Genomic DNA, 23,315 nt, shown 5'->3' with positions numbered 1-23,315 from the left:
AGCCGATCACTTCACCAGCTGTTAAAATCAATCATGATCAATATGTTTGATAAAGATGACAGGAGATGAGCTTCAGGCAGTCAGGAGACAGTGTCAACAGATACCGAGACATAAAAAAGTTCTAACGCTACAGTATCACTATAACAACTGAAAGGTCCATATCTTAACTTCTCCTGTGTTTTATTCCAAGTGTTAACATCCACATGTGGGGGCTCCAGCAACAGGTTTTCTGAGTGATCCAATAAAAATAGAGCAGATTTCAGGTAAACACTCTGCAAGGTTGGATGGTGGGTCCCTGTGGGCGGGGCTTGAGGCGTGGCTAAGGGTGGTGACTGCTTTGTTGTGACATCACAAAGTTCCAGAAGTCCTGACGGCTGGTTTTAAGGCTCAGTGTCTGAATACAGGCTGTGTGCATTTCTCTGTGGACTGAGGCTTTGATACTTTCACAGTATTAATATAGAACCTAGACCTGCTTTATAATCACAAACACATGGACATCTACCTTTAGACTGTGTGGAGCTTTTAAATGGATCTGATAGGGTTTAATACTTTACTGGACTTAATATACATTCCTGTATATAATTACTGATAAATACTGAGAATGTAATTAAAGATATTTCTGTTATTAGTGATATATTTACTAATATAAGTAAATTATATTGAAGATGAAATATCATTAATAATATTGACAATTTCCTAAAACAAAAAAAGCATCACAGATCATAAAAAGCAGGAAACACAAACATGACAAATTCAAATAATGTCACACCGTGGTGAGGTCATGTTGGGTTTTTGTCCTGTCTCCATGTCTTGTCTTGTCATTTCCTGCTTTATTTTGAAAGAGTAACTCTCCTCTCGTTTCAGGTCACTTGCCCTCCCTCGTGTGTCTTGGTTTGATTGTCTAAGTGTTTCCACCTGTCCTTCGTTACCATGTGTTTAAGAGTCTGTGTCTCCCCTTGTCTTGGGCCAGTGTGTACTGTCACAACCAGGCTAGGAGTCGGGACACAGATGCAGGATAGTGTTCTCAAAAAAGGTCTTTATTACTAAATCACACTTGAACAAACAAAAATCACTCCTGAAAACTGGAGGAACCAAACTAAGAGACCTGTAACAAAAAAATCACTCAATGAGGAACTAGAAAAATAAACCAAAAGGTACAGGGTACCGACTTGTTTCAAGACCGTCTATGTCGATGTCTGTATGCGACCATCCTAGCCATCCACAGCCTGTACCTTTTGGTTTATTTTTCTAGTTCCTCATTGAGTGATTTTTTTGTTACAGGTCTCTTAGTTTGGTTCCTCCAGTTTTCAGGAGTGATTTTTGTTTGTTCAAGTGTGATTTAGTAATAAAGACCTTTTTTGAGAACACTATCCTGCATCTGCGTCCCGACTCCTAGCCTGGTTGTGACAAATAGAAGAAAAGTCAAATTTTCTGAATTCTGATCCAGGACCAGACTCAGTGACGACTCTGTCCAACTGTTTTCTGTCATGATATTTGAACACACCTACACCTGGTGCTCAGTCAGACCAGCACAGTGTTACCAGCTCCAGTTTAGAGCTGGGACACTGGAGGTCAAAGGGCAGCACTGAGGGACACAATGAAAGGGATCTGGACCCGGGAACCAAAACACTTCTGGTGCATTGACACATGGTGAAATAAACAAACACCTGTTGCACCTGAAGGCAGCGCGTCCTTACCTGTGTGGGCGTAGTAGATGTGACCCTGCAGCAGGTCCTGCTGGGAGAACTTGTCCACAGTCAGTCCGGCTCTGTGCAGCTCCCCTCTACCTGGACTCCGGGCCAGCATGTAGGTCAGCCTGGAGTCATCGCTGTCCCGGTCTGTGGCTGACAGGTAATCCACCGTCACCTGGACCCGGCCCCCCTCCTCACAGCTCAGCTCCCCCCGCAGACCTCCACCCAGCTGGGGGGGCTCGTCGTTCATCGGCAGGATCTGAGGATAGAGGGTCGGCATCACTCATCACATGTTCACAGGTCACTTCTACAGAAACAGAACATCTGTATTCAGAAACCTGAACCTCTGTGAGCCGTGGACACACAGTGGGGTCCAGGTCTGAGAAACACTGGGACCAGGAGAGAAGGTCTGAGGAGGACCAGCTGATCTCTTTAAGTCTGCACCTTCACAAACAGGTGTCCTTGACTTTTTAATAATCTGTTTTCTTGTTTGTGGACATTCATCCTGAATGTGCTCACCTCTAATAAACATCAAGGTGAGGTTACCTGTCACCAACCACAGCAGCGTCACTGGACAGGTGCGCTCTGTTGCACCTGTTCATCACTGTGGCCAGGTGAGAACTTAAACCACTCGTGATCAGATTGATACTGTTGATGGACAGTAAAGATATATCTGAGTGATCTCGTTCGCTCTGTGGTTGGAGTCAAGTCATATTAGATCATTCTCATGTGGTCTCCCAGAGGCTGCGTCTCCACGACAACTGATTTAGACCTGCTAGCATTTGATTGGCTGAAAGGCCGGGGGCCATCTGGAGGCTCAGGTCATGTACAAATATCACATGTACTGTCAAACACAGGTGAGGTGAGAGCAGATCAGTGTGTGGTGGGTTTTTTTAGTGTCAGTCCAGACCTCAAACACATAACTTCATGTTCCCATGTCAGTAGGTGTTGTCCTGTTGATCTGATGTCACCAAAAAAGAGACACCAGGTTGTTTTTCCCCTCCAGAGCATCAGTAACAGACAGTAAACTAACTAATCAGCAGCCACAGTGATGTAAAATGAAAACCTGCTGTAGCTACCTAACACACTGATGGTGCATCAGTGGATCAGCAGTGTTTTACTGTTGCAGTAGGTTTTACATGTGGAATCAAAGGGGAAGAGGAAACTGTAACAGTTTACTTTCTTCTTTCTTCTTTTACTTTCTTTTGGCCTTTGATCTGTGACTGTGTGTAGTTTTTATTTAAATGTAAATACAGATCATATGTTAATGAACATTTGATTGACAGCATTAAATAGTGCTCTTTGTTTCCTCTCTCTCTCTCTCTCTCTCTCTCTCTCTCTCTCTCTCTCTCTCTCTCTCTCTCGCTCTCTCTCTCTCTCTCTCTCTCTGCTGGTTGATGATTTAGTGAAACTCACCTGTATCAGCAGGACCACGTCGGCTGAGTTCAGACCATCCGTCACCTTCAGACCCACTTCATCCTCAGTCGTCTCCGAGTCATCATGGATATACCTGCGACGCAGTCAGCCCATCAATTAAACTTTATTTGTATCAAACAGGTTCACAAATAACTGAGGAGCTGAAAACAAGAACAATCTGAGACTGATGACTCCGAGAAGTAGAAAGATGAAGACGTAACAATAACATTAAACATAAAAAACAATAAAACAACAGACTAAAAAGGAAAGTTTCCAGTAATTGTGTCATCTTCCTGCAAAACAAGATGTTGTTATTTCTGAAAACTGAGCAGCAGCTGAAACAGATTCTTTCAGGTTTGTAGGAGAATAACTGAGGCTGACGTCAGATGAAAGATGAGACAGAAGGTTTCGACAGATTAGTCAAGAAAAAAAAAATCAGAAACAAACTCTCCTCAGAGACCAGTCAGACTCAGACGACCACATTTAATGAACCACTTGTGATTGAACGTGTTTCCTCCTGAGGTTTCAGTCTCTGTTCCTGGATCAGTGACTTTAAACACTAAATCCACTAAAATCCGATCAAAGACGGCGCAGACTAACAGTTTACAGAGGAACCAGGTCACGTGGGTCAGTGTTTACACGTCTGCACTGAGTAATCATGGAGGTGAAGTATGGAAACGTCTCATTAGTGTTGACTCTCTGTAATATTCCCACAGCTTTGATCATGTTTGGTCTGCGTGTAGCTGCAGTCAATGATCCGACAAACCAACATCCGCTCTGTGTTGTTGCAGAGAAACTCGTCTGCACTGTTGATGAAATGAAGATGGAGTCAGCTCTGGACGTTCACAACGTCATCACACACACTAATGTTCACCAGCCCCCCAAAACACTGAAACTGGTGATTTCCTGACTTTGTCCTTCATAGTTACAAAATCACTGGATCCTACATTTCCCATAATGCAGCTTGACTATACTACTTTAGTAGACCCTCCATGCAATCACAGAAATAATGTCAGTATTGAATGATTCTGTAAAACCCAGGATTATGATCAGTGACATGTTTTTAACAAACAGTCAGTTTGCTGACTTAAAAAAACTAAACCTGAACTTAAACCTAAACCCTAAAACCAGGTCTTCACTTGTCAACAGCTGTTACATGAACTAAGAATCGAACATAAATTGAAAAGTCTCCAGTGTTCAGGTTTAAACCACACACACACACACACACTCTCTTACCTGAGCCGTAGTCCTCTCAGGTCCTGCAGGGTGAACCCGTCTCCCTGCAGCAGCGCTCGGCCCTGCAGCTCCAGTCGGCCGTGACGAGCCGTCCTGTGGACCTCCACCCTCAGTGCCTCCTCCCTGCTGTCCCGATCCTGGACCAGGAGGTTCTCCTCCGTCACAAAGGCCCCTCCGCCCTCCTCCACCCGCAGCAGGTTGGTGAAGGCCTGAGGATCAGCAGGTTGTTGACATGAGAACAGACGAAACACACATTGGACAGAATGTCCACAGATATGAAGCTCATGTAATGTTGACTTTGATTACTTATCAGATGAAGTGATAATAACTATTAAAGTAAACAAGCTCCATCACTGGTCATCAAATCCACCAATGTCAACAATAAAACCTCCGTCATCAAAACATCCTGCTGGAGATAAAAAGATGCTCAGTCTGTGTTTGACCTCTGACCTCTGGTGCCTGGTCGTCCACAGGGGTGACGGTGATGTTGAAGAGGAGGCCGGAGACGGTGCCACCATGGTGGTCGCTGACGGAGAAGACGAACTGGATGAACAGCGGCACCGGGCCGATGTCCTCCACTGGAGGCATGAAGGCCACCTTCATGTGGTTCACTGCATGCTGGGAGGAGACAGCCAGACAGGAGGAGCTTAAAGACACAGCAGCCATGTGTAAACTGTAAACATGTTTCTTTCTGCTGTAAAGTTGGACATTTGAACATGGGAGTCTATGAGACTGACTCACTGCCGGAGCCAGACTCTAGCGGTCGTTAGAGGAACTGCAGCTTCTTCACTGTTGATGCCTCATGTTTCAGACCTGAGGTCGATGCTTGGCAGCTGCCCAGCTAGCATCTATCAACAGCCTGCATGAGAGGCGTTTAGGGGACCTCTGTAAATTATAAAGGACCACTTCTGTATGTGTGTGAGTGCTGACATGAATGTACAGTGTCGAGTGTTTCATGTCTGTGTGTTTCTGTATGTTTGTGTGGATTATGTAGTGACTGTGGAAACTGATCTACTGCGACAATAAAGATTTTCTCTCTGTTCAGAATAAATCTGCTGAATCAGGTAAGAGTGAAAACACCACAGTGAACCAGACGCAGAACAGTGAGTCTACCTGTGTGAAGGACTTTAACACCGGGACCATGTGGTCTCTCTTCATGGCGGTGGTGGTGTCTGTGTAGAACAGACGTCCTGCGTCCATCAGCCTGAAAACAGGAGAAATAAGGAGGAGGCTCAGTTTCACCTCAGAAAGCTTCGTGCTAAGCTAAACACATCCTGCTCTCTGCCCTGTCCTTACCCAGGATGCAGTGGGCTGAAGCAGGGCTGCGTGATGACGTAGGTCAGGTCGGTGCCTGGATGTTCTCTGTCTGTGAAGTGGAGGTGAGTCTGAGTGATGTAAACCACCTCCGTCTCCTTCACCGTCAGAGAGCGAATGCTGCCGGAAACCTCCACCGGGAGCTGGTCCTTCACCGGGAACACATGGACCACCACGGTCTGGAAGCACAGGGAGGAGGAGAAGGTTTCTGCTCTGATGAGAGGGAGGTGTCTGAGACTTCGCTGCTCCAACAGTGTTAGGACTGTTTGACTCACATATGTCTGGGAGAGGTTGGGCGGCTGGTGGCTGTCGGACAGTGTGAAGTCGAAGGAGTCCTCAAACTGCTCCTCTCCTGAGTGCTGGTAGTAGATCTGACCCTGGATCAGATCTCTCTGCAGGAAACTGTCCACTGGGACTCCTGCATGAGGAGCAGCAGGAGGCTCACCATGTGATGAAGAGCATAAACACAAAACTTCAGTCTGCAACCAATGCACTGTATGCTCCACCCTTACCTGTCTCCTGGGTGGAGGTCTTCCTGACCAGCTGCCCCGCCCGGGGCGAGGAGACCATCTGGTAGAGGATGTAGTCGTCGCTGGAGTCCAGGTCAGAGGCTAACAGCATGTACTCCTCCAGCCTCACAGCCCCGCCCTCCTGCACCTCCACCGCCACGTTGTTGATGAGGAAAGGTGGAGAGTCATCTTTAGGCAGGATGTTGATGGGGAACTTGTGGCGGATGCTGTGGCGGCCGTCACTGATGCGGAAGACAATGTGGTCACGGGTGGTGTCGCTGTCAGAGTGATGGTAGACGACCACGGCCTCCCGCAGGTCCCGCACGCAGAACATGAACGCCTTCCCGCCTGGGAAACATGACACATGACAAACAAGCTTCAACCTCTGGACACCAACTTTCAGGACTGAACCTGTGTATTATTGAGGGCGTGGCCTCTTTGAGTGACAGCTGGGTTAGCGTATGCTTGCCACAAACCATCATGAACCAAAGTTCACAGCTCCACACACACCCCACCTCTTTGACCATTTTTGGATTATCTGGGAGTTAGGGGCAGAGTCAGGCAATGCCAAGATGGCGACGGTGGAGCAGCTCACTCTGAGCTTCAGATCCTGAGGGTGACGTCACAGAGGCTCCGCCCATCTTTATTTACAGTCTGTGACGACAGTAGGTTGCAGGTTTAATTTTGTTATGTTTGAGATTATGTTTATAAAAATGTGTATTTCTCAGGTCATAACTCTGGAAGGTTCCAACAACTGAGACTTAATAACTGATGAATTTCCTGTCCAATGCTGTGAGGTAGAACAGAAACAGTCAACAGTTAAGTGTGTACAAGTGTGTATGAGTTGGTCTGAGTTATGGTCTGACTGTGGCCAAATGAACAGTGATGCTGAGCAGTGCTGGTACTTCAGCTACATTCATATGTTCAGTGATTCAAGTAGTTAATTTACTTTTTTACATTTAACAACTGAATCTACAAACAATTTTGGGCCATAAAGGAAAAGATTATTTTATTTTGCCATTGCTGTTCTAGCGTAATTGAACCCCTCTGACTGGCTATGAGCACTGTGAACGCAGCCCAGGCAATGATGCTCTCAGCATCATCTGTTCCAGTTTTACAACAACTGAAAGTTAAACTCAGGTAAATAAACATGAGGGATGAGAAAAAGATGAATGTGATTTTTTTGTGTGTCTTAAATTAAAAAGATTTATAAATTATATTTCAGATACATCTCTCAATTTCATTATTGATGATAATTTAATTTAAAAATGACCTGTCAGTGATGTACCTTTAATGGCAGAGAAAAAAGAATCAGAAGTTAAATGCTCAACTGTGTTTAAATCTGTTAAAAAAGAGTGAACTTGAAATTAAATGTAAATAAATTAAAAACATTAAAAAACATACTTTTCATATTTGAGTTAAATCAGAAAATAAATTAGAAATAAATAAATAAATAAATAAAATTCACAACTTTAGGGCTAAATAGTTATCTAAAAATATTTTTATTGCCTTTTCAGTGAAACTGAACTGTGAGAATATGATCACATTATAATGGTAATGATTTACATGAGAGAAGGGTTTGGGGCTATGACGTTAAATAAAACTGACAGTGGAACAGAAACTATTAAATAAAAGATTAATGTGATTTATTCAAATGTTTGCAATATCAATTTATATTAATTTTGACAAAATAATCTTATTAATATTGATTTCAACCACAACTTCCACACAGTGTAACTAACATTCGCTGAAATAAGTAAATGAAAATTAAAAGTAAATGAATTTGTAATTTATGTTTATAAAGTGGTGAAATTTAAAGGAGAAACATTTCTGACATTTCTTAAAATACAGAGTTAACAATAAAAAATATATAAATGCAGTTTTTGTAGTTGTTGTTCCAGAGAATAATATTTAATAATGATAATATTTATCATATTAGAATAATAATTATGAAATTATAATGACGTTCTAATGATAGGATATTTCATAGTATTTATGATTATAATTTATAATATGTATTTATAAATATCACTATTATTTTATCACTACATTTTATTCTGAAAGGCTGATTTCAGACACACGGTGAAGAGTGTGAGCCCGTCCATGTTTGTCAGTGAGAGTTGGACTAAACATGAGAAACTTCTCTGTCCTACATTATTGCAGTAGGCCATGTCCATCTGTCAGCTCTCTGCTGCTGGCCGGCCTTCCTCAAACCGTACAACACGCTAACGTTACAGCGGAGCGTCGGTGGCTGGCGGCCCGCCGGCGGGCATGTGTTGTTGTCAGCGGACGGCTCGGTTTCCAGCCAAAGCTTCACACTTTGATTCAATTACCGTCTCCAACACATGCACCGTGTTTTTTCTCCCATTGTCATTGGAAATAACAAGTTTCTCTTAGCGCCTGAAGGCACTGCGAGGCGCTGGCTGGAGTTGGTGCTGTGAACACCGGTGGGGTAAAACATGGCGTCCTTCCCGGTGGCCGCCCGTTTGCCAGGATGGGGGGGGGGGGCTTCCTGTCTCCCTGCGCATGCCAGAGAGACAGAAGGGCAAGGTCAGCAGACAGATTGAGAGACGAGCGGTTGTGAGCCCGAACCTCATTAGCAACTTTACCGAGGGGAACCGGCTCCTGGTCCAAGTGATGGAAACAACTTGGTAATTAGGCCCAAAGGTGGCGTTGGGCAACAGGCCCATAAAGGAAAAACGGGCTGGGAGGACTCTGTGTGTGTGTGTGTGTGTGTGTGTGTGAAGGAGAGAGGGGGAGTGTGTGGGAGGACAGGCAGCCATCCATTTGGCTGAAGGCGTTGGACGGAGCCTGTAGTGACTGTCCCCACGCTGCAGCGTCACCGCCCCCGAGTCGCAGCATCGAGGGTCAGCAGTGTCCCCCTCCTCTGAGACTCGACTCCACCAGAGGATCTGCCTCCTACAGGCCCCGGTTGGACATGTGTGGAGAGCAGAGCCAAACTTTCGTCTGCTCTAACAAGAGCAGCAGATAAACAAGGGTCCAAACTGAGGAGGAGGAGGAGGAGGAGGAAGAGGAGGAGGGTGGAAACCTGCCTAGTGGGACAAAAGTTTCAACAACCATCCAACTAATATACTGTGCTATTAAACACAGCAGAAACACATGATTCATTCATTAGCTGCCTGACAGAAAATAAAAGCCTCTGAAATGAGAGGATTCACTGTAAACTAAATATTTCTCAGTGTTGGTTTATTGATCAAAGTCTTGATGATTCATAGACTTAATTAATAACAACTTACTTGCAAAAATGATTGGCAGACTCATTGACAAGTTTGCTTTCTTTCCAAGGTTAATTGATAATGAAAATAATCATACATTTAAATATGGTTTGTCTTGGTGTGAGAATTTTTGATGGTAAAATGTACAGATCCACCAAAGGCAGAGAAAGTCAGTAAATCATGACAGAGAAACTTTTCTGGGTTAATTTTTAAACTGAGTAGAGAAGAGGACAAAAAGAAAAGTCATTTGTGTTGTGATCACCTTGTGATTTCTGAGGTCTGTGATGTTTTGGTCACTAAAAGTGTCGGAGGAAGATGATGGTTGTTCAAAGAAGACGACAGTGTTCACGTGACTTGCTGCGTTGACCCAACCGTCCGTTTTCACCTGGTTTCTGAGCCCACGTGATCACCACAGGTCTCCTCAGGTGAATATAACCAGAGGATGTTTTAGTATTTGGACAAATGACCACTCTTCTTCTCCTCTGTTCATGTTCATCTTTCTGACCTGGGTCTGATGGATGTATTGTTTGTATTGTGTTTCCATAATAAACGACAGAATTACACTGAATTACATCCAATAATAATTTCAAAGTTTTTTGAAAACAGATCTAATGTTATATAAACTTTTTAGCAGCCTTTAACAAACACCATTTCCCATCATCCCTAGATGTTTGCTGGCTAAATGTCGCTGTAGATTGTCAGACAGCAGAGATCACAACCAGAACATAGAAAAATAATTTAAGAAGACAGAGGTGATGAGTTTTATGGATGTGGATGAAACTGTGTCTCCCAGCAGCTGCTGGAGTAAAAAGTCCAGGAACAAGAATAAAAGGAGCAGAGCTGAGCCTGGACCCTACACCCTCACCTCTCTGTACCATTAAATTCATTTCTATCTGTAATATTTTTACTCAGCCGCTGTTATATTGGCTCTTTGACAGACATTTAGGGGTCCTTAATTTTCTGACACCTGTTAACCAGTAGTTCCCAACCTGGGGGTGAGGACCCCCCCTCAGGGATCCCAGGACAAGTCTAAGGGGTCATGAGATGATGTAAAGGCAATAAACTAAAATACCTTTAAATGAATTAACCTGGAGGAAAACAAAGAGTTTCAGTTTGCTGTAATGAACGTGAAGAGTATTCAGGTATGATTGAACCTCTCAGCACAGATGACTTTAAAAGCCCAGTGCGAGCTGCACTTACAGGTCATGACTCAAAGCTTTGTGACTGTGTCTGAGCGAGACAGAGCTCCGCTGTTTTGATGAAACCAGCCAGAGAATCAGTTCAAAACACACTGCTCTGCTTCTATACGTCTAAAGCAGGCATGAAAGGTTAACTCCCCGCCTGAGCCCCCCGGGGCCCCTGCTCTCATGCCACCTCAACCCCCCTCCTCTTTCACCCCCTCCTCCTAGCTGGTAGCATGAAAACCTGTTTGGGGACAGTGCATCTGCTCCCTGTGCACGGCGGCATGAAATGGCATAAGTCCCTCCAATCTGCTCGGTCCCGCTCCCCGTTTGAGACAAAGAGGCCGTCTCCCTACGCGCTGGGCTGGAAGGGACAGACGTGGACAGAGAGGGAGGCAGCAGCAGCCTCGGCGCTGCCACGGCCCCTGGCGAAGTGGCCGCGGCCCCATTTTACACCTGATTAGGAAACACATGCAGGGCCACTAGACATATGCTTCCCCAGCCACACTACGGTCCCTGACGGATGGGCAACACATGGAGGAAAAAGGGCGGAAAAGGCCAGACGACGTTCTCTGGGAATTCCCAGGGCAGTGTGTGTGTGTGTGAATACCAGCACAGGGTTAAAGCAGCGAGGTTTAAGGACAGAGGAGCAGGAAAAGTGCAAGTTAAAGTAATGAGACTCCATCAGTGTTTTACATGTAAATGATGAGGTGCTCTTCCCTGTTGTTAGTTTCCTCTGTCATAAAACAGGTCTGGTTTAGACACTGTTTACACCGTTGTTATATGTAGTGTGATCACTGTCTGGTGGAACTGTCCAAACAAGTGTTTATACGCTTTTAGTTTTTTCCTCATAATGGCAAAGTTCTCCTTTTTTCTGAAAATATTTTTCAGATTTTCTCAACAGTAACCTTGTTTCCAACCAAATTTACTCCACATTACCATAAAACTCAAATAAAGAAAATGCAGATTTGTAATTATGAGGAGCTGGTGTATCTCCAGTCCAACACTAACTGATGGAAAGTAACGTAGAAAATAAGACATTTGTGTGTTTCCGATACACCACCTTTTCCATCTGGGTCAAGTGTAACATTATTTTACTTTTTTTAACTAAAAATGAGAGCCATGTATTATATTTTAAAATATTCTATGTGTAACTTAAGTTAGAAATAACTTATCATTTTTTCACAAAGCAGGAATCAGTTCTGGACTCCAGTTATTTGCATCTAGATGAGGTGGTTTCAGGAGCTGCATTAATCAAGAATATATATTGAATATATTATTGTTGAGTTTATATATGACAATAGTATGTTGACATTAATTGGAAATCCTTTCATTTTAAATGATCAGACATAATTAAGTCACGGTCTTAATACAAATGAACAAAATAAGGACAAAAAGTTAGTGACAGAACAAATTAAAACTGAACCAGATCCAGCTCCTGTGACCCCTGTCTAAGTGACCCAGTGACCTTTGACCCCTCACCTCTGACACTGAGACGCCCGTGCAGAGGTCCATCCACAGCCACCAGGTAGACGGCGTCAATGTTGTCGTTGTCGACTATCTGCAGCTCCTCCCAGGTGATTGGCCGGGACTGACCCTCCAGCAGGTCCAGACCTGAGACACCAGAGATTCAAATAAAAATACTTAAACCTCACGTGGTTTGTCTTTTGCTGCTTCTCTTATGTTCTTAGTAGGTTTACAGAGAAAACGTTTCACTGAGAGTGAAACCATCTGCTGTGATATTTCTTACGTACCCATGTTCCAGGAGACTCTGGGTGCGTTTGTTTCAGCTGCCCTGATGGAGATGTGGACCACGATGGGTGGGCTGGTCATATAGGAGCCATCTATAGCCTGAAACTCCACCTTACAGAAGATATAGTGTCAGATACATGATATATATATATATATATACAAAACTGAAAATGTCATTTTTGAAAATACGAGTCCTCTTTGCTAAAGGTTTAGCTACTTGATTATTAACCTGTAAATAATTCATCTGAGCTCCGGTACCTCATAGTTCCTGCGGTGTGATTGGCTGCTGTTGGGCGGCTGGTAGGCCACTTTCATCTCGTGCAGGTCCAACCAGCTGAAAGACCTGATGGGCTTGGTGTGGTCGTCCAGGTGGGTGATGTAGCCCTCGGTGGGTGGGACGGTCACATTGAAAACCAGCCTCTCCTGCGGCGTCTCGTGGTCCTTGGCGTCCAGGGCGGCAGTGGTGAGCGGGGTGAGGATAAACTGGTCCACCTCCAGGATGAAGGAGGCCATGAAGGCAGCCTGGGGGGGCTGGTTCTGCATCGCACCATGGATCAAAACCGGTAACCAAACGGCCTCTGTCTGGGAGTGGCGTAAAGGGACGGGAAAGTAAAGATAAAAGTTGCCACCTCTCACTTCTCCACTGCTTTCCTTTCACCAGTCTCCGTAAAGCTGCATCTCCTTTGGGACACATGAAGATTCTAACACAACATATAGCACATACAGCATAAATCAACACATACTGCCACTACTTCTGCCGCTCCATGTGGTGTCAAAGAGTTAGCAAGACATACCCCAGAATATGCAATCAAATGTGTCAAAAATGACAAGTCTTTGTAAGAAAGAGACGCTTTTCATGTGCTAATTAGGAGAGAAATAATGGTTTTAGGATTTTTGAAGCCTCCTAAACCCCTGCAGAACCTTCTGCTCCACATCCTTCCACATCCACAGAGCTGAGAAACATTCATGGAAGTGGGATGTCACCTTCTGACTGCCAATAAACCTCTCAGTGTCTGAGATGCAAAACATCACCATCCAACTTGGATATGACAGGATCTGCAGTTTAACAACTTCTTAAGTAAAACACTGTTGAGTAACTTTTCTACACATCTTCTCTACACTGGATTTCTTTCTTTTAGAGAAATAGGTCCTTTCTTCCAGGATGTTTCCCGTACCTCCACCAGGGCCCTGGTGGCCTGGCCCCTCAGCTCCACCCTGATGGGGATGTAGTCAATCTCTGGTGACGGAGGGCTGAGGTGCTGGTACTTCAGACCGGAGCTCAGGAAGTCCTGGCAGCTGGTCTTGAGGAAGCGAACCTCCTTGGTGTCATGAAGACAGGGTTTGTTTCCAGGACAGAGCGCCGCTGTCTCTCTGCCTAAAGACAAACACAGATGTTTACAGACGAAACCAACTTAGAGCAGCAGGAGGTCACCTGAAGTTTCAGGTGCTACATGTGGAAAATATCAAGCACATAAGCACTGACTTTAACTTTAAGTTCTGTTCAATTTTATTTTGTATTATCAAATATTTACTTTTATTTATATGTATTTATTTTTGTTTTATTGGTATTATGTCTTTTATTTTGAAATTGTTTATATTTTTATTTTTCATATTTTTGTTTTGTTTTCCATTGTTATTATCTATTTTACATTGTTTTTTATTTAATTATCTAATTTTTTAAAGCATAAATTTTTTTACTGTTTACTCTTTTCTTATTTAAAATTATTTAATTTATTAACATTATTTATTTTAGTTTTTCTTTTTTATTTTGATTTAAGTATGTTTAGAAAAGTGCTACATACTGTAAATAAAGTTTATGATTGTTATCATTATCATTATTTGATTTCACACCAAGGCCAATGACGAGTGTTTACATCCATTTCTCTTATTTATACAGCTGATGTTGTTCTATATTGTTTTACAAATTAAAAACAAACAATGTTACATTTTAAAATAAAACAATTCAATGACTTCCAAATAAAACATCTATGAATTTAAAATTTGGTCAGGGAGCTAACAGGCTAACTGTCTGTATTTAACTCCTCCTCTATATTCTACAGTGTGTTTGTTGTAAGTTTAACACCTGGTTACTGGTTAGTTTCACCTGAAAGGTAGTGACAGCACTGATGCTGGTACAGGTGTGTACAGAAGTGACATACTCTTCCTCTGTGTGGAGTCTTCCTCCTGCACCAGCTGACCCAGAGCAGGGACGTGTGTGTCAGTGGTCATCAGTCTGACGGTGCAGACCGTGTTGGCGGTGGTCCTGATGCTGAGCACAGAGCTGTCGATGGCGTTGGATAAACTGTAGAACTGTGGAACCACCAGAGGAGAACTGCCCAGCTCCACCACACCAGACCCAGGGTCCACCACCCGCACCAGCAGGACCACGGTCTCCACCAGCGTGTCTGAGGACGTGAACCTCCACACAGATAACACACAGCATGTTAGAGTGAGTCTTTAGGGAGAGGTGCATTATTAGAAATTTGACATCTATTATTCCACATAATCATTTTCTCCACTGGAACAAGGTGAATTTCATTTCTCTGGTTTCTGTTTCCAAAATAAAAAGCTGATGAGAGATGTGACCAATGAAAATCACCAATAATACAGAAATTCACAGGGAAATTGATTCTAAAATCTCCATTTACAATGACTTTTAAATTTACCATAAAGGTTGTTGGTGCATTATCAGAAGCTTTTTTGCATTTCTGCTCATTTTGCTCATTTTGTCCATCGACATAAGTTTGTTGATTCTGAATCCGAAGATCAGTCTTTGTATCTGAGCCTCTTCTCAGTCTGTATGTGTAGGTTACTTGTTATGAATTCATTGTAAACTGTGCTGTTACGAGCTGTACCAGGATCTAATTCCACCAGTTTAGATGTGTGGTCATTAATGTGAACTGGCACAGTTAAAGATGCATAATTCGTCTACACTGACTAAAAATGTGATTTTTAGTCATAGCTGCTTTTGTATTTGTGGAATTTAGTTCCAATGTGATAATTTCTAAGATATTTATTCATGGAGGCAGCCATGTCCTAGAGCTTAGAGAAGTGGGCTTGGGACTGAAAGGTCGACGGTTTGAGTCCCAGGAGTGGCAGAAAGATATATGACCAGCAAGAGACCTAACCTGTGTGTGTGTGTGTGTGTGTGTGTGTGTGTGTGTGTGTGTGTTCAATCACTGTGTGAAACAACTTCTGGATGAATTTTAAACTGATCTGTATTCGGTTTTCACGTCATCTTGTTGTCTGAACAACACCTACAGTAGGACTCATGCTGCTGCGGCTACTAACCCTGACACTCCACTGACTAACCTGTAGACTCTGAGCATCACTGCGTCCTCGTCCAGCAGGGGGCTGCCGTCATGGACGTATTTTACCTCGTCCTCTAGAAAGCTGCAGTCAAACACCTGCAGACAAACCCAGGCACACCACTGTACTGGTTCTGTTTGTTTTCACCAGTCAGCTTAACTCTGTGACGGACGTAATATCTCTACAGCAGGTGTGTCCTCACCTGTGGAGTCAGCTTCCCCACTCTCTGAGTGACTGGTTCGTTCATCACCACTTCCACCTTACAGTCGGCCGTCGGATCCACGTTGACCTTCAGCTCCTTCTCTGTGATGAACACTGAGCGACCCCTGGGGACCACTACACCCGAGTTTACCACAACCAGACTCCCGCTGCAGACGGACGTCACCGCCAGCAGCAGGAACACGATGACAGCAGCCATGTTAGGATCAGCGGGTTCCTCGTTTGTCACAGGTTCAGGTAAGAAAAGTTGTTCTGAGGGAAAAAAGTGAAGCTCAGCTGATGGAGAATGAAGGTCTCAGTGTTTTAGCATCTTCCAGTCAGTCTGCCTCAGACCACGTCCTCATCTTCAGAGTCACTACAGCCTGTAGACGAGGGAAGAGTTTAAATCAGTCGGCTTGATCTGAAACAAAATGTGTTAAAGTAAATTTTTATGTATCTACACCACTACTGCTTCATTTCATATGACCATGGATGGATTACTGAATATCATGCACAGACCCAAGGGGGCATATTTCTTGTTGAAAAGCTGTGGTGTCCAGCGACTTTTATAGAGGCAAGCAGAACCGAGCAGCTCAGCAGCCAACTACCCCCTCCCCAGAAAAACCTAACTCTGACTCTAAAACATGAACCAGACTAAAACAAAGCTTTTCATGACAGTAGTAATTCAGACCTCTTAAACTCAGGTCCTGTCTCATGGTTTTGTGCTGAAAGTCTCTCTCCTCCATCTTGCTGCTCTGTCTGTTCATCTTCACCTTTCTCCTTCCTGTCTGAACAAATTCTAGGATTATTCTTCTGAACTAACACTAAACTGATCAAATTTGCAGTAAAGGGCAAACATATCTAAAATCCATTGTTAATCTTCATCATATTTACCATTAACTGACAATGACACAGTGACAATGTAGAATCCTGTATTTTCCCGCCTCAGTCTTGTTCATCTTCCTGGCTCATTGTCTGAACTGCAGCTGAAGCTCAGAGACGCAGGAACTTCTTTTATTTACTGACAAACAGCCTGAAGTGAACAAACATTACACTGCTACGTTCATAGCTACACTGCTAACTGCTAACTAAGGAGCTAACTCTCTGCTCTCTCTCTCTCTCTCTCTCTCTCTCCCTCCCGCCACAAACAGCCTACGTACCGATCTCTTCCTGAAAGCAGCTGCTCTGCCTCTGTAACAATATTCTGTCTCAAACTTAGTGCAGATCTCACGACAGGTGATAAATCAGTGTGATTGGCTCATTTTCTTGGTACCACTGGGTTCAGGTTCTACATACGTCTGTGCATGCGTGACACAGCCATACAGCACAACTGATCCCAGAACAGTAGAAGCTAAGTCAAGGACAGTTTACCTAGCATACTCTGGCTGTAGCTAATCACCAGTCAAAGATCCAGGGATTATCCTCATTGCTTACGTGCAAACCCCAGTAAAGCTGCTGTCCTCTCCGCTTGTCAACGGGCCTCGGTCACACCCATGAAAGTGACTGAAGTCAAGCTAGTTTACAGGGACAACACCCTTCTGCCTCCACCAGAGGGCAGTACATTGCATGATGAATACGAACAAGCATCAGCTTCTCTATGGGACAGAAAGCTGTTCTGAGATCAGATGTAAGGAGAGGTATCGCTTCACTTGAGTATCATTCTTATTGATTCTGTTTATAGCTTTAACCTGGCAAACACTGCTCGTCTTGATGACACGCCACTGAAAAGTCAAAATACAAAGAGACAAAACATGTACAAACAGGCAAAATGACCACAAAGAGATGATAAATAAAATAAATAAAATGATACAAACTGATTAGAGACAATGTGGTCCCTCAATCTGTGGGTCTTACTCCTCTGTAGGAGGGTGAGGGGCCCTTTACCTGTCTGTGCTCAGGGGCCCTGTTGTCTCTTAACATATAACATGAAGGTCTGTCTAAAGTGAAACACCTAACAAACAGGAAAGGTCAGTCTGTCACCTGTTGTTGTATTTGGTCGCCAGTCACAAATCTGTGCTGACTCTGGCTGTTTAGAGACTTTGAGTCTAAAGAGTAGACAGTTTTCAGTTTTGTGTGGATGGAAATTTAACCAGCTTAGTCTGGATGTGTTAGAGACCCCTCTGTTGACCTTACCCAACATCTAAACTTCTCTACTATTTACCCTACATTTCTTTTAGCTCTGTGTTTGGTCTCCTCCAGCTCCTGAGGGAAATATCTGCTGCTGCTCAGCAGGTTGTGGACAGTGGATTTAATCACAGCTTGGTTGATGAAACCAGTTGCAGCTGAAAACACCAGAACCAGACAGGAAATGTGCCACAAAACCAAAACTAGGAGCTAAAAGAGGCTGAGCAGCTGCTCCACAGAGCTGCAGAGCTGGAGATGATTCTCTGTAGATTTAAGACTACAAGCTACAAGAGGAGGTAAATCTAATGCTCACTGCAGTCTTTACAAATCGAATCTGATGCAGTCAAAAGCCACAGCTGTAACCTTTGACCTTTCCCACAGAAGCTTCTCACCTCAGCCTTCTGTCTAATAAGTTTATCTATATCATTACTACTTACAACGAAAATCCCAAAATGCTCCAAATCTTCTCCAGTGACACTGTTCACCCCCGAAAACTGAATTATCACAGGTAAATTAATCAACTCTAAGTCCATTCTTTAGCCAGCACCAAAACTCCTCTGAATCCTCCCAACCCTTAAAAACAACTCCCAGCATGCAGCTGGCCGGCCTGGCTTCTTCCCCCGCTGCTCCACACTCCTGGCCGGAAAACGCTTTCACCCTCCATTTCACTTCAAACCAAAGCCCACTGCAGGAAACAAGAGGTTAATCTGCGTGACCCCGCAGAGGTGCTGGAAGTGGCATGGGACGGGTGAGCGGGGGAGGGGACGGGTGTTTTGGGGATCAAAGCGGGGCACCAGCTGGAGCCGGCGTGTCACTTCCCATCCAGCCAGACAAGCATTGGTTCGTTAGTTTGAGGTTTCAGCTGGATGTGTGTTTAACCTCGGGGACAGCTCGGTGAGAACACGGCGCTGACGATCTGTGTTATGTTGTTACAGAAAATCCACAAAAAAAACCTTTTGAAAACTTTGTGAAAATGCTGTTGAGGATTTTATTTTGCCAACAGCTGAACAGGCGGTTTTGGACACACTCCAGTCCAGTGTGATCCAGCGGGGGGGGGGTCACACAGGAGACAGAGGAATCACAGGAATCAGAAACAGTCGACTCTCTGGCTTGATGATGTGTCTCATCTGTGACGTGCAGCTGATTGTTATTATTGTGTAGCTCTACGAACTCTGATCAAGTCATCATACATCAGCATCAACGCTTCTATTGACAGTGTGCGTCACTCAGACAATATCATGCCCCTCCCACATGTTGAACGATGTAAAGAGACAGTTTGATTTGTGATTTAAAACAATAAGTTAATCAACTAATCATTGCAGCTCTATGTTCAACAGCTGACTGAGTGATGCCTTCAAATGTCTCCTCTCAGTGGATGAATATTTCTAACTTTAGTGATCATCTGACTTTCAACCTGGCGTTAACGTTTAGCTGAAAGCACTGCTGTGCCTGACTACAGCCGCCCAGAGCTGTTAGCATGGCTGTAGACTCTGAGCCTTGTTTGAATTTTACATAGAAGAATAAAGTTTTAGGTCAGTTCCAGAGTTTCGACAGAGTCTTCAGACAGCTAACAAAACTCCAGAGCCAACAGATTTCACTGCCCTGTCATCTCTCTGAGAGGAATTTATTTTACTCTCACCTGGACATCCCTGGATCCCCGTCTTGGCTCTGCAGAAATGACTGAATGTTGGACTGAGACTGAGGCAGGATGCCTGTTAAATGATCCTCCAGCTGCTGCGATGGCTGGAAGTGACTCACTGCGGCTGAATAAGAAACATACTCTGCAGCTCTGAGGTGAGCAGCTCTGAATGAAACATGATAATTAACTTCAGATCTGACCACAGTCAGACCCACTCAGCCCTGTGAACAGGCTGGACTCAGGCTGCCTTCAGCTGGTGTCTGTGCCCAAATTTAAAGGCTTTGAACTGGATTCTTTTGATTAACATACCAGGTGTCCAGTGTTTCCCTCAGATTTTCATGTTTTCAACAGTGAATGAGCACAAGACACTAAAACTGTCCAGAACTACAGCACAGACCACTGTAACAGCTTTATAACAGTCAGAGCTGCAACAACTGCTAATGCTATCAGTGCTCCTGCTGCTCTACCACTGCTGCTGCTTTAACAAACATCACTTTAAAACCGGTCAGCATCATCTTTCAGGTTTCATTGGGCCAATAAACTTTGTTTAGATTAGCTGAACATGCTGTATGAATGCTGTCATATAGTAGCTAACCATTAATAATACTTTAAGCTACAACCAGCTCCGTGTGTTGGGCCAGTGTGTTTGGTTTATCTGGTCATACCCAGGTTTAAACGCACTGTGGATCCAGATCAGATAATTTAAACATTTTAAGGCAGCTGGCTGTGAGTTTGTGTTTCTTCATGAGCTTCTTTGTGTACATGAGTTCAACAGTTTGTGAGTCTGTTTGCATGAGTGTTTGTGTTCATATGTGTACTGTGCTTACAGTTGTTTATACGTGAGTTTACCTGTCTGTATGTGAGTTAAACAGTGAGTCTGTTCACTTGTCAGTTTGTCTGGTTATTGTCTATACATTGAGTCTAATTGTCTGTAGTTTAACTGTTTATTTGTGAGTCTATTTGTCATTTGTCTGTCTGCACTGTGGGTTCAGATGCAGGTGTGCAGCAGGTACGAGATGTCATGCAGTGGACGCCAGCTGCAAACCTGCAGGAGCCAAACTCACTGCAACAAAACTGTTCATGAGTTTAGCTGTTTGTATTTGAACTTATCTGTCCATACAAATGTTTATCTGTCTGTCTGTATATGCCTGTGTGCACGATTAACTGTCCATACAGTGAGTCTATCAGTTTGCACAAGTTCACGTTCATATGTGGGTTTATCTGTCCACGCAGTGAGTTTTTATGTCCATGCAGCAGATTCAGATGCAGGTCTGCAGCAGCTCTGTGTTGTGTAGCAGGTAGCAGCTGCAGGAGCTGATCACACTGCAACAACACACTGCCGAGAAACTTTCCACTGAACTCCTGCTGCTCTAATCACATCCCCAGCCTGTGAAACTGAAGGGACACACTTCCATGAATGTGTGTGTTTACGAGCCTGTGAGTGTTTTAAATTAGAAAGAAGCCAAAAAGGCAGAAGAACGGCAGGATAAAAGGAAGGAAATCCCCTCATTCTCCTGTCTGTGTTTCTTCTCTGTTAGAGGCCTGTGTACGTGTATGTGTGTGTGTGTGTGTGTCTGTCGGCGCGAGACAGCAACAACATCCAAGCGTGTGTGAAAGTGTGTGAAGTTGGTTGGCACCTACCTCCAGTTGCTGGAGCTTCTGTGTTCGCCTCCGTCTTCTTCACCTTCTGCACACGCTCAGAGGAAGAGGAATGTTGTCACGCACACATACACACACACACACACACACACACACACACATACACTCTCTTACACACACACTTCACACTCACTGTTTGCTGCCACCCCCCATTCAACAGCTCACCGTCACCCCGAGACGTCTGGCATCCAACAACACAGAGAGAGAGAGAGAGGTAAAGAGAGGGGGTAAACTGTGAGATAGGAGAACAAAGGGCGAGCGAGGTTCCTCGGCTGGTGGAGTCCTAAAGCTAAAACCAGAGAGAGAGGGAGACAGAGAGAGAGAGAGAGAGAGAGAGAGAGAGAGAGAGAGAGAGAGAGAGCAGACAGGAAATGTGCTGTGAGGTTTCCAGGACTTTTATTTTTACAGCCCCCCGTCTCTGCCTCAGTCTTCACTTCTCTCTGTGACACAGATCAATGTGAAAATCCTCCTGTTAGCTCCACATCAAAGACCTGAACCTGAGACTCACAAGTCTCTGTGAGTCCTGCAGTGTCCTGACAACATATACACAGAGACATACATGTAGACTGTGCAATCAGCTGTAGTGAAACCAACATATGGATGTTACATGTGACATGTTTTCGTCTGTTATGATTTTTCTTTATGAAAGAGTCACAAAACTTGGACCAGACATTGATAAGAACATTGATGTTGGAAGGTTTAACATTAAAAAATTCTCTATTGGATGGTTAAGATTAGGAAATGATCCAGTTATGCTTATAGTTTAGGTGAGACGACTAAAACACATGGTAAAGCTGGAGAGAGATGGTGGTTACTGTTGAAAAGGTCAATGGTGACTGGAGACCAGACCGGACGCCCACACCTCCCTCTCTGCAGGACACTTCTGCATCGATCAGACACTGACAGTGAATTTTTCCTGTTGACAAATAGTAACATGAATTGTTGTACATGAGTGTAGTTATGAGGGTGTTTGAGGATCTGAAACCCTGAACAGATTAATCTGAGCAGCAGAGCTAAGAGAAAATCTTTGTTAAACCTTCCTGGTCCAGAGTCAGATGTTTCTGATGGACCAGTTTCTCTCCAGTACGGAGGTGTGTCCAGGATGTGTTTAGCTTAGCTTAGCACAAAGACCAGTAGCAGGGGGAAACTGTTAGCATAGCTGCATCAAAAGACAACATTACACCTTTTAACTTTGTCATCCTGAGAAAACTCACTGAATTCAACAAGAGGTTTTTGTTTTTTGTTCAAAGTGCTGCTGGTTCTTACAGTCTATTGCCCTCATTAGTCCCCTGGTTTACACACAGACCCAGACCCCCCCACTGAGCTGCTGCTCACAGCTGAGACACACACACACACACACACACACACACGCACACAGCAGTGGATTGTTTCTGCAGGTGATGTAGGGAAAAGAAATCCAGTTTAATGGAAGAACCACCAGATACTGGTCCTGATTCTTGAGATTCAACAGCAACAGAAAACTGTTCTACAACATAAAGATCTTTTTCAGACATTTGCACAGTTTTTTTGTCCCAGCTTGTTTGGTGTCTGTGAGATATTTGTGCTGAAAAGGCCAAAAAAGGAGGGAAAAAGGAAAAAGTAGAGCCTGCAGAGGGAGCTGGAGCTGACTTGACTTCAGGTGTTTATTTACAGGTGAGTCTCCCTTGGCAACAGGTCACTAATATCAAACGTACTTTAAAAGTCTGTATGAGAACAGCTGGAAGCAACTGGACCTGAAGACTGAAGATTAGAGTCTTTACAGAGCACACACTACAAGAGTTTATCTGCCCATTATCAACAACTGACCCAGACTGGAACAGACCTGGTCCATCTGACACAGACCGGAACAGACCAGGTCCATCTCGGTCCTATCAGTTGCCACACCCTGATCAGGTGCAGGAGTATCTACTGAAGAAGAGATGGAGGCTGACGCTCGTTTAAGGCTTCAGCTCTTTGGTAAGTTATATAAAAGTCACTCCAGTAGATTTTATCCTGATGGTAGGTTCCAACAGGAAAGGTCAGAGGTCACAAAGGTCATTATCCAGACGAAG

At 44.1% G+C, this 23,315-nt stretch overlaps 1 protein-coding gene across 2 annotated transcripts in view; it reads right to left on the bottom strand.

Annotated features, from left to right (window-relative positions):
- frem1b (Fras1 related extracellular matrix 1b) overlaps nt 1-21,547 on the bottom strand; it is a 43,993-nt gene extending 22,446 nt beyond the window's left edge. The window contains exons 1-16 of one of the 2 annotated variants that reach the window (XM_071486649.1): nt 21,247-21,547; nt 15,847-16,225; nt 15,648-15,742; nt 14,495-14,754; nt 13,511-13,710; nt 12,594-12,917; nt 12,338-12,446; nt 12,066-12,197; nt 6,170-6,514; nt 5,933-6,075; nt 5,640-5,836; nt 5,457-5,547; nt 4,794-4,961; nt 4,344-4,552; nt 3,108-3,201; nt 1,698-1,950 (exon numbers count right to left, since the gene is read on the bottom strand). In XM_071486649.1, coding sequence (XP_071342750.1) covers nt 1,698-1,950; nt 3,108-3,201; nt 4,344-4,552; nt 4,794-4,961; nt 5,457-5,547; nt 5,640-5,836; nt 5,933-6,075; nt 6,170-6,514; nt 12,066-12,197; nt 12,338-12,446; nt 12,594-12,917; nt 13,511-13,710; nt 14,495-14,754; nt 15,648-15,742; nt 15,847-16,062 — 2,836 coding nt within the window. In that variant the 5' untranslated portion in view covers nt 16,063-16,225; nt 21,247-21,547. Of the gene's footprint in view, nt 1-1,697; nt 1,951-3,107; nt 3,202-4,343; nt 4,553-4,793; nt 4,962-5,456; nt 5,548-5,639; nt 5,837-5,932; nt 6,076-6,169; nt 6,515-12,065; nt 12,198-12,337; nt 12,447-12,593; nt 12,918-13,510; nt 13,711-14,494; nt 14,755-15,647; nt 15,743-15,846; nt 16,226-16,533; nt 16,630-21,246 lie in introns of those variants that run through there. The other variant, XM_071486650.1, reaches the window with a different exon arrangement.
- Nucleotides 21,548-23,315: the final 1,768 nt, after the last annotated feature.

The sequence above is a fragment of the Trachinotus anak genome, unplaced genomic scaffold (assembly GCF_046630095.1).
Source record: "Trachinotus anak isolate AG129_WGS33_773 ecotype Australia unplaced genomic scaffold, CSIRO_AGI_Tana_v1 ptg000010l, whole genome shotgun sequence".
Classification (NCBI taxonomy): Eukaryota; Metazoa; Chordata; class Actinopteri; order Carangiformes; family Carangidae; genus Trachinotus; species Trachinotus anak.
The sequence above is the reverse complement of the archived record's forward strand: the minus strand, read 5'-3'. Positions and strand labels throughout refer to the sequence as shown.